Genomic DNA, 12,363 nt, shown 5'->3' with positions numbered 1-12,363 from the left:
CAGTTAAAAGCACTGACTACTCTTCTGAAGGTCATGAGTTCAAATCCCAGCAACCACATGATGGCTTACAACCATCCGTAATGAGATCTGATGCCCTCTTCTAGGGTGTCTGAAGACAGCTACTGTGTACTTACATATAATAAGTAAATAAATCTTTAACAAAAAAAAAGCACTGACTGAGTTCCATTCCCAGCAACCACATGGTGGCTCACAACCATCAGTAATGTGGATCTGATGCCCTTTTCTGGTGTGTCTGAACACAGCTACAGTGTACTCATACAAATAAAATAAATCTTTTAAAAAAAATTTGGGTCAAAAAATTATTCATTGTATTCAACCAAGAATTTTTAAAATATAGAATGTGAACTTTTTTAGGAAATAAAAATTTAAAAAATCATAGGGATTGTAAATTTGGGATGTTAAACATTTCTGAGATAATCTTGTATGACATCTTAGATCTATACTTTCTATTGTCATTGTTGTGAGACAGGGTCTCTTCATGTAGACCAGCTGGACCTCTGTAGGACCAGCCTCTGCCTCTGCTAGAATTAAAGGCATGTGCTATCACTTCTGATGAGATCTGCTTTTAAATAGAAAATCAACAGAGTACCTGCTGCTTCTAGCAATGCTTCCAGTCTCGCTTGGGTCTCTGGATCCACTGTGCGCAAATCTGCTCCTTCTGCTGTACTTGATAAGAATATCTCTGATGTTTTAAGGACTGGGTTATCCAAATCTTCTTGGTCCAAAATAAATGATTCTACCTGTTTATGAATTAAAGATGGAATAATGATGAAGCTAATGGCAATATGATTATAATAACTATAATCTAAGTCAGTATTATTTGAAATTTAAATATAACCAGATAATTATATAAACATGAATTATAAGAATAGAACTTTGAAGGGAGTATTTTGTTAATCTTCAAGCATGATGACAGGGATAACAGACACATTAAGTAAGTTTCTTGTAGAGCACTGTATCTTTAGATTCCTAGCACAGAGCATAAAAATCTATATTCATATATTTTAATGAAGTATATGCACATAACCTTTTAGAAAGTTGCACACAGACCTAGACAGCAAAGTGCATACATCTAGGCCTTCTAGTGCAGACTTGCAATCCTAGCTGCTCAAGAAGTACAAGGCAACTTAGTACATCCCTTGTCTTAAATAAAATGAAAAAGGGCTAGGTGGGCCAGCAGGTGGCTGAGAATAAAAGTACTTGCTGCTAGGCCTGACAATCTGAGTTTGATTATGGGAACCCACATTGTAGGCGAGAAGTGAATTCTACAAGTTATCCTAAGACCTCTACACTGACACCTATATGTGCGCACACAGAGAAAAACACATATAAATAAATACATAGATAAATAAGTTTAAGGGGAGAAGCTGGGTGTGTGTGTTATATTAGAACACTTGCCTAGCATGTGTAAAACTCTAGACTCAATCTCCAATATTGAAAAATAGGTAACAGCACTGTTAGGCCATTATAATTCTCCTCTCTTCAAAATAATTTATTCTGACTCTTATTTTAAAAAAAAAGTCAGTTTTAACCCACTGCTGGGTGTGGTGGTGCATGCCCAACAATACATCATACCTGACAAGTATAACTAATAAATGATAGAACAAAAATTAAAAAAATATACAGAACCCTTCAATTTTAAATCAAGTTAATTCTAATAGAATTTTTAAAAGTTAAAGTACACAGCTTTCTTGGAATTTATTAAGATTTATTTTTATTTTTAATTATTTGTATGTGCCTATGAGTGTGTGTGTTAACATGCACACAGGTGCCCTCAGAAGCCAGAAAAAAAAAGAAACCATCAGATCCCTAGAACTAGAACCATAGGGTGGTTTTGAGCTATCTGACATAGATGACTGGGCATCTAGCTCAGGTACTCTGCAAGAACAATAACATAACCTTAGCCATTAAGCCATCAATTAATATTAAGATTTAGGTCTATTTTATTTTTTCTATCTATTGTTCTGCTTCCCATCTCATAAAAGTGTAAAAACAAATTGAATCTAAACTCTCAATTAAGCCAGGCAGTGGTGGCATAGACCTTTAGTCCCAGCACTTGGGAGGCAGAGGCTGGCTGATCTCTGAGTTAGAGATCCTGGTCTACAGAGCAAGTTCCAGGACAACCAGAGCTACATACAGAAACCTGTCTTGGAAAAAAATAAATCAAGGCAGAGAGAGAAAAAAAAAAAAAAAAAAAAAAAAAAAACCAAAAAACCAGAAACAGAGAAAGACACACACACAGATATAGATTGATATAAGAAGATCATGAAGGTTTGAGGTTAACCAGCTATACAACACAACCTAGTCTCAAAGAGAAAAAAAAAGGTTATGGCATGGTGCATTCCTGCAGTTTCAGCTACTTGGGAAGCTGACATAGAATAATCAATGAGGCCACAGGCTGGAGACTAGCCTGGGCAACATAGCAAGAATCCATCTCAATAAACAAACAAAAAGTAGCTATAAACATAGGCTTTTCACTCTTCAGTCTGCTGGCTAAGATCAAATGCTTGCCTATGCAGCTAGGCAAGGTGGCATATGCCTTTAATCTCGGCATCAGGAGGCAAAAGCAGGCATATCTCTTGAATTCAAGGCCAGCCTGGATTCTAGTTCTAAGACAGACAGGGCTTTGCAGAGACCCACCACCTCCCTCCTGCTAAAAGGACAAGGACATAAACAAGTCTTAAAACTCAAAGGTCTGATTTCAAATCCTGATCTTGCTGGATATGGGAATACACATCTATAATCCTAGTCTGAAGCTAAGGAAGGAGATATCAAGTCCAAGGCTAGCCTATGGTGTGATATAGAAATCCTGCCTCCAAAATGAAGAAAAAAAAAAAAAAAGAAAGAAAACCTAGCTCTATTGTTAACTGAATATAACTGTGCATATTAAACATCATATGCATATTAGGGATCATATACTTTTCCTTATATGATACTTACAAGATTTATTTTTAGAATATATAAACAAGCCTTTTACTTCAGTGGACAATGAGCACTCAACATATTAGTTAGTAATATGATTCTAGAAGCCACAGCAGTGAAAGCATATAACCAGGACATACAACAGCTTGATGTTCAGAACTACAGCAATTTGTTATGGCTAAAATATAAAAAGCAAATGGAGGAGGTCAGTGAGAATTAGGATGTAAAAATAACAAAAGCAAAATCCTAAATAATCTTGTATGTTATAAAAACTTATTCTTGCCAGGCGTGGTGGCGCACGACTTTAATCCCCGCACTCGGGAGGCAGAGGCAGGTGGATTTCTGAGTTCGAGACCAGCCTGGTCTACAAAGTGAGTTCCAGGACAGCCAGGGCTATACAGAGAAACCCTGTCTTGAAAAACCAAAAAAAAAAAAAACCAAACCAAACCAAAACAAAAAACAAACCTTATTCTTTTTTTTTTTTTTTTTTTTTGAGGGGGGATGGTGGTAGGAACGACTACTTTACAGCCCAGGCTAGCAACAATCCTATTATCTCAGCCTTCAAAGTTCCAGGACAACAAACATAAGCCACCACAGCCAGCTGAAATGAATAACACTTTGGTGAAAGAGAATTTACTCTGACGGCAGGGTAGAGATTAGAGGCAGACAAGACTGCAATAGCATAGGTGAAAGATAGTTTCATTTACAGCAGAAGAACACAGAAAAAGAAATGAGTTAGATGTCTATGATGAGAAATAGCAACAGAGTAAGCTAAGAGGTGTCTGAGTAGAGTTGCTAGTTTTAGGGCAATGCTAACTTACAAAGATGACAAGTCAATCGGTGCTAAAGTACTTGCCTAAGATCATGCCCAAAGCCATGGGTTTAGTGTCCAGCACCACACTTTCAGTTTTAGAATTGGAGAGCTTGAGATATTTACAGAAAAGAAGCAACAGATAGTTGAAAGGTCTATTAAAAGAACCTGGGAATGGTAGCACATGCCTGTAACCCCAGCACAAAGTGTGAGACTAGCCTGGGTTATATAGGGAGTACCAGGCCAGTCAAGATCTACACAGAAAAAAACTTAAATAAGATTAAAGAAAAAAGGTATCAGGCTGCTGGTGTAGTTTAGTGTAAAAAAAAAAAAAAAAAAAAAAAAGTAGTCAAGTCAATGCTACATCAAACAGTAATCAATGGGCGGGCCAGGGGTACCCAGCAAGACCCTGTCCCCCCAGATAAAAATTATTTAAAGAGAAAAAGAAGGAAGCCACATGAATGTCTTAAAGGAGAATGTTCTTATCAGAGGACCTGAAAATGGCAAAGGCCTAGAAGTAGAACATGCTGGTAGAGTATATAAGACATTATTAGGCCAGGGAGTGGCTCAGCAGACAAAAGGGCTTAGCTGCCCTTGGCCGTGCAAGTCTGCAATTCTGAACCCAAGTGAAACTCCAGACATGAGACAGAAGGCAGAGATAGAAGAATTACCCAGGAGCTCATTGGACAACCACTCTGCAGCAGCAGAAACAAGAGATCCTGTCATGACAAGGTAGAAAGTGAGAGCTCACTCCCCAAAGTTGTCCTCTGACTGCCACACACATGCCATGGCATGCAACTGTCTGCACACACTAAATAAGTAGTAAATAAATATATTAGAGTTTATAAAATAAAGAAGGGGCTGGAGAGATGGCTCAGTGGTTAAGAGCACTGACTGCTCTTCCAGAGGTCCTGAGTTCAATTCCCAGTAACCACATGGTGGCTCATAACCATCTGTAATGGGATCTGATGCCCTCTTCTGGTGTGTCTGAAGACAGCTACAGTGTACTTGCATACATTAAATAAATAAACATTAAAAAAAAAGATAAAGAAGTTGGGATTCTGCTAAAACATGAACACAAGACACAGGAATCCATGATGGTTGAATAGGTATGCTTTTATTTTAAATTATTGCCCTTGTAAGTCCACATCTTATCCATGACCTCAAGTAAAGACTCAAACACTACCTTTATATAAAGATCACCCAATTAATGCACACCAAGAGTTTATGCATCGAATTTGGTATCTTGGATTGTCACAGAACCATAACAAAATTAAATATGTGAGGTAATTCAACTGCAGCATGCCTGGGACATGCAATATAATCCATTAATATTGAAAGGAGTTTAAAAGGACATGTAAAATTTTCTCATTCCGTGAAATGTTCATATTACTGAAAAAAAAATACTACTGACATCTTTAAGTGCAGGAAACATTTTCTCCCCATCATCTAAAGCCTAGCATACAGCTTAACAAATAGTAGATTCTAAGTAAATATATTCCAAAATACCATCAGGCTAGGTCTGGTGATATAATCCTGTAATTCCAGCTACATAGGAGGTTGAAGCAAGAACTTCAAAGCCTGCTAGAACTGAGTTCAATTTACTGAGACCCTGTCTCAAAAAATAAAAAGTAAAGAGAGCCAGAATCCTTAGCATCACAAAGAAAAAGTTAAAAAGCTGGAAAGCCAGGCATCATTGCTCATGCCTATAATTCCAACACTTGGAAAACTGAATTAGGATTGCTATAAATTCCAGGGCAGCCTGGGCTACACGTCGTGAGTGATAGGCAGCTTGGATTACACTACAATATGAGATAATATCTTTTAAAAAAATGACCAGGGATATAATATGGCTCAGCCACAGTGCACTCTCCTGGGATATCCAAAACCCTGGGTTTCAATCCTCAGCATGGATGGATAAATGAATGGATGATCAACCAACCAGAATTCATTTTTTAAAAATTTATTTATTTATTTATTTGCTATTTTGTATGTGTGTGTGTTCTACAGTATGCATACAAAGGTCAGAAGACAAATTGTGAGAATCAGTTCTCTCTTTTCACTATACAGGTTCCAGGGATTGATCTCAGGTCATCAGGTTTGATGGCAAGCATTCAATCAGAATTCTTAAATAAGTTACTAAGGACTAAAACCTCTGAACGACCTTTCCTATTTTCTTTTTGCAAGTGCTGGGGATAGACCATTGGGCCTTTCACAGGATAGGAAAGTACTCTATCATTAAGCTACAATAACCAATTCTAGTTTTGTTTTAGCTTGAGACAGGGTCTTGTGTAAGCTAAGAACAACCTTGAATTTCTGATCCTTCTACCTCTACCCCATGTGTGTGCCAAGATTACAGGTGCATACCACCAAGTCGAGTTTATGTGTAGACAAACCCAGGGATCCATACACACTAGGTTAGCACTCTATCAAATATGCTATAGCTTCTGCTGCTATGAAGGGGGGAATGAGGTGGAGGTCGGAGGACAATCTTGGATGCCCTTCCTGCTCAGGCATCACAAACCTTGCTTTATGAGACAAGGTTTCTCACTGAGGCTCAGGAATAGGTAATTAGGTTAGGTTAGGCTAGGCTAGGCTGACTAGCTAGCAGCCAGCAAGCTCCAGGCAATTATCTGTCTTGGCCTCCCCAGGGTAGAATTACACACACACACACACACACACACACACACACACACAGAGAGAGAGAGAGAGCCACTTCTGACTTTTACTTTTTATGTGGATGGTGATGATCTATCTCAGGTCTCTCCAGCTATCCTTTGATTACTTAATGTATAGGTCAGGCTAACCCGGAGACCCCAAGGTAGCTTCCCTTTATTCTGACACATATGTAAGGACCTTTAGAATTATTTCATTTTTGTTTCTTTCTTTTGAGATAGGCTCCATTGTAGCCCAGGCTGTTTTCTAACTCTTAACTCAATATACACTGAGGACAGACAACCTTCAACTTCTGATCCTCCTGCCTCTACCTCCCATAGTCTTACACCACCAAGCTTGGTTTTATGCTGTGCTGGGAGAGAACCCAGATATTCCTGTTGTACTAAGCAAACACTCTACCAACTGAGCTACATTCCCAGCCTGAAACTATGAAATTTTACTGAGAAAGATAAATTCATGAAGACGTTCTACTCACTAAACCATTTCTTCTGTAAAGAATGAGGGAACAGTAAGTAGGACTAGAGCGATGACTTAGAGGTTAAGCACATATACTAACTACTCTTATAGAGGACTAGAGTCCCATGCCCATCACCCACCTCTAACTCCAGCTCCATCAGAATTTGATGATGCCTTTGGCTTCCACTGCTATTAAGCACTCACACACAGACTCCACACACTGCTCTACACAGACATATAATTAGAATGGAACACAAGATCTAAGAGATATTTGTCCACCTATGTTCACAGCAGCATTATTCACAATTACCAAAAGGTGAGCATGGTGGCACATCCCTTTAATTCTATTCCAAAGGCTGAAGGAGGAAGATCAAAAGTTCAAAGTCAGGTATGCTGACTTTAATCCCAGCACTGGGGAAAGCAGGAGGATCTCTGAGTTTGCCAAGGACCTGGGTTATATATGGAGTTCCAGGACATGGGGGGTGGGGGGAGGGGGCAGGCAGGAGGGAGGAGACTGGGGTGAAGGGGGCCAGAGAGAGCACACAAAGCCAGCATGGACTACAAAGCAAAACCCTGCGCTTTCTCCAAGACTAGAGAGTGGGTGATTATTTCAAGATTATCCTAGGCTACACAGCCAGTTTGGGGCCAGCTTGGGCTATATAAGATCCCACCTCAAAGCACACACACAAGAGAAAGGAAGAAAGGAACTGGGGGGAGGGGAAATGGATAGACACCTGTAGTCCCAGCACTTAGTAATTAAAAGCACAAAGAGTTCGAGGTCAGCCTGGTCTACAAAGTGAGTTCCAGGACAGCCAGGACTACACAGAGAAACCCTGTCTCAAAAAAGAAAAACAAAAACAAAAAAGCACAAAGATCCTGAGTTCTAGGCCAACCTGGGCTGTATGACACTGGGTGAGGGACACAACAAAGATGGCTCTGCAGATAAAAGCAGTGTCACAAAAACCTAACAACCTGCATTGGATCTCCAGATCCTCAAGTGGAAGGAGACAATCAACTTCCAAAAGTCACCCTCTGACCTTCACATTCAGGCAATGGGTCATGCACTTCCATGCCCACACCTCTCCCTCCCTTCTTCCCTCCACACACCCACACACATTTTTTAAAGGAACATTAAAAAATGAAAAAAGTTCATTACTTTTCCTTTATTAAATTTATGAACTACATGTTAAATGTTTAAAGATGCTTTTAACACTAACAAAAGCCCCTAAAAACAAAAACTCTCATTCTTCAAGTTTCATAATAACACTCACACTAACCAATTCTGTATTGCTCTAAACTCATAACTCATATAATTACAATCAATGCGTTAATTTAAATGCTGTCTTACTGCTCTACAGAATGATGCTGTCCAAGATTGATACGAAGTATTTAATAGTTACAATACTAGCACATACCCTTTTCTTTGTTTAACATTTCCAATGTCTCCAAAGTTTACACATCAGACTACAAAGTCATATTTCCTATTTTATCACTGATATTTATATAATAAAACCCTTTCTGTTTTAGTTCCCATAACAACTTTTGTATTTTTACTTTCATGAAAACTAGGTAAACCTTTTCAAAATACTTTACATGAAAGTTCTTTTATCTGATAAACTTACTTTAGAAAACTTAAAACACTTCTGACTAGTTTTACATTAAACTTTTTAGTACCTTCATTCTATTTCTCTCATGTTATGTGTAAGCCCTGGGATGCTATTAAAAGCAGTGAGTCACCTTGTTTACCTAAAGTTTGAATACAGAGTATTCATGACAAAATTGCCATCCCTGACAAGAGTGGTTGTCTAAACCAGTGGTTGTCAAGCAAGAACGACTTTGTTCTCATGAGGCATCATAAGAATGTCTGAAGAACCTGAGTCTACCTCAGTTAAGTAGTTCCCACTGGCATCTAGTGGAGAGAAACAAATGCTATTAATGCACGGGAAAACCCTCACAACAAAGAATTATCTGGTCCAACATGTCAGTATGCTAATGAAAACCCTGCTCTATACTATATAACAAATAACTATAAAGGAAATTAACAAGCTGTTTGCCACTGGAAGAAAAAACTCAACTCTATATGGTCTGTACTTCTGACTCTTAACTACAGCTCTACCTCTCTAGTCTGTGCTTTTGAATCTGCAAGCAATTTTCAGAGAGAAAAAAAATTCCAGGCTAGAGAGATGGCTCAGCAGTTAAGAGCACTGACTGCTCTTCCACAGGTCCTGAGTTCAATTCCCAGCAAACACATGGTGGCTCACAACCATCTGTAAATGGGATCCGATGCCCTCTTCTGGTGTGTCTGAAGACAGTGACAATGTATTCATAAAAATAAAATAAATAAATCTTTGAAAAAAAATCCCTAAAGTTTTTGCTATAATTTTCAGAGCCATAGTCAGTATCTTTGTGCTTTTACACGATTGTAAAAACTATCAAAATGATATAAATTTATTGAAAGATTATTGACTACCTTGAAGGATGAGAGTTGAAAGGCTAGTTGAGGTAGGAAGGACTTTCCTTTCTATATGTTCTTTATGAAACTGTTTAGTTTTATAATAATTTTAACAAACCTTTTTCCTCCTGTATTGGAGATTGAATCCAGAGATATATTGGAATTAGGCACGAGTTCCAACCTGTCATGAGCGACATCCTAAGTCCCATAACTGTGTAGTACACTGCCCCTGACAGTTCCTCTCTGTAGCCCTGGCTGACCTAAAACTCGATGTTTAGTATATAGGCCAGGCTAATTTTAAACTCAGAAATCTGTCTACCTGGGATTAAAGGTGTATGTGTGTACAACTACACCCAGCATTTTATAATTTTAAAAGATGTCACATATCATTCAACTATAGTATACGCACACTCTTATGATAGAAAAAATTTTAAATCATTGATCAAAAAAGTACTTTCTTTAGGAATTTTTTTCTTTCAATCTTCTAAAAGAAGAGGGTTATCAAGTGTGGCGCATGCCTTTAATCCCAGCACTCGGGAGGCAGAGGCAGGCGGATTTGAGTTCGAGGCCAGCCTGGTCTGTAGAGTGAGTTCCAGGACAGCCAGGACTATACAGAGAAACCCTGTCTCGAAAAACAAAACAAAACAAGAAGAGGGTTATCACTCCAAAATTCACATTTAGAAACTGGTTTGTAACTGGTTTGTAGTGGTACATGCCTCTGATCTCTGGCTGTGGCAAAGATGGATCTCTGTGAGTTCTTGACCAGCCTGGTCTACATAGTGAGACCCTGTCTTAAAACAAACAAACCAACCAACAAAAACAAACCAACAAAAAATAGCTTGTAAAGCTGGAAAAGTGATTCAGTGGTTAGGATGATTGACTGCTCTTCTAGAGGATCTGGGAAAGGTTTTAATTCCCAAAACCCACATGGTGTCTCACAAGTATCTGTAACTACAGTCCCAAGGAGATCTGATGCCCTCATCTGGCTTCTGTGGGTACTGCACACACATACCTACAAATCAAACCACTAGTAAGAGAATTTTAAAAAGGAAAACTGGTTTGTAAGGAGAGATGGCTCAGTGGTTAAGAACACAGAATACTCTTACAGAAGGCTTGATTCCAGCACCAATACTGGAGTGCTTACAATTGCCTTCCATCTCTAGAGATTCGAACACACACATACATATGGCATACAGACACACATACATATAAATAAAAATAAATCTTAAAAAATTAACTGCCAGGCGGTCGTGGCAAATGCCTTTAATTCCAGTACTTGGGAGGCAGAGGCAGGCGGATTTCTGAGTTCAAGGCCAGCCTGATCTACAGGCTGTGAGTTCCAGGACAGTCAGGGCTATACAGAGAAACCCTGCCTCTGGAAAAAAAAAATTAGCTTATATTGATTTATATGGGTTTTATTTTTTAGACAGGATCTCATATAGCTCAGGCTGGCCCTGCTATGTATGAAATTGAGGCTGGCCTTTAACTCCAGAATCATTCTCCCAACTCATTGGATTATAGTTGTGTACCTAGCTCAAAGACATTTTTAATCTGATCTCTATTATCAAATGCAAATTCTGACTCCTCTAGCCCAGGACCTATTTGGGTAAGAAAGAGACTCACTAACCCTGAAGAAACAAGACATTCCCCCAGTTTAAAACTATATTATTCAATAATTGGATTTGGTGGCATCAGCCTATTAACCCTGAGGCTGAAGCAGAAGTATCAAAAGTTTGAAGTCCAATAGAGTGGCACATATCTTTAATCCCAGGACTGAGAAGCAGAGGTAGGCAGATCTCTATTCAGTTCAGAATAGCCAGGGCTTTACTGTCTCAAAAAACAAACAAACAAAAAACCCACAAAATTTAATCCTTGCCTAAACTAAACAGCAAGTTCAGCCTGAGCAATTTATTAAGGCTCTATCTCAAATTTTACAAAGTAAAGACATGATAGAGATGTGGTGAGCCGAGTACTTGCTAGCAAACACAGGTCCTGGGTTTAATCCCCAGAAACACTAAACAAATAAATAACCAAATAATGAATTCCCTAAGGGGGGAAAAAAAGCTAGGTTTTTTTTTGAGTCTTTTTTTTTTAAACATATGGGGGCTGGTGAGATGGTTTAATAGTTATAAATGCTTCAAGCCGAATCACCTCAGTTCAAACCCCAGAATTCATAGTAGAGAGAACTGACTTCCACAAGTTGTTCTATGACATCCAAAAGAATGCTACTACACACACCTTAATTATAAATAAAACTGAGAAAAAAATTTACTAATAAAAATTTACTATGTAACAACTAATTCATTGTCTGGCTCTAAAATAATTTAGAAAATATGAAATGAGGATTTTATTATTATTCTAATACTTCACAGGTAAGTATTTTCACAGGTAAGAACATTATTTGTTATCCCTTCCAAAGTAAAAGGAAAAGACAGTTCATAAAAAAGAAAACAGAAAGGTAAATAACTTAAGCAAAATAATCCATTTCAAAACCCTGCTCTATACTATATCAAATAACTATAAAGGAAATTAACAAGCTGTTTTGCCACTGGAAGAAAAAAAACAACTCCATGTGGTCTGTACTTCTGACTCCTAACTACAGCTCACAGAGTATATACATATATATCCTACTGCTGCTGTGAGATATTTGAGGAATTTCTTTTCTGAAAAGTAAAAACACACAAAAAAAGCTTTTTCTTAGCCGGGTGTGGTGGTGCGCGCTTTTAATCCCAGCAGAGAAACCTTGTCTTGAAAAACCAAAAAAAAAAAAAAAAAAAAAAAAAGAAAAGCTTTTTCTTCTCCACGGGTTAAGAATCTACATGCTCACCAAATGCTACTTACCATCCCCAAAAGCCCCTGTGGAGATCTAAAATTCCAAAACTAAAGTTTTGTTGTTGTAGTTGTTGTTGTTATTATTTTGGTTTTGGTTTGTTTTGAGGAATTTTTTTTTTTTTTTAGAAGAAAAAGAAAGGAAGGAAGGAAGGCCAGCCAACCAAACAAACATAGTGGTAGCTCAGACAAAATA

The 12,363-nt window shown here is 38.2% G+C and overlaps 1 protein-coding gene across 1 annotated transcript in view; it reads right to left on the bottom strand.

The window, feature by feature from the left end:
- Ankhd1 (ankyrin repeat and KH domain containing 1) overlaps positions 1-12,363 on the bottom strand; it is a 98,306-nt gene that overhangs the window by 83,129 nt on the left and 2,814 nt on the right. Inside the window, exon 2 of the mRNA NM_175375.3 lies at positions 611-761. Within this exon, the coding sequence (NP_780584.2) occupies positions 611-761 (151 nt within the window). The remainder of the gene's footprint in view (positions 1-610; positions 762-12,363) is intronic.

Source organism: Mus musculus, chromosome 18 (genome assembly GCF_000001635.26).
Source record: "Mus musculus strain C57BL/6J chromosome 18, GRCm38.p6 C57BL/6J".
Lineage (NCBI taxonomy): Eukaryota > Metazoa > Chordata > Mammalia > Rodentia > Muridae > Mus > Mus musculus.
This window is presented reverse-complemented; position numbering and strand designations above follow the sequence as displayed.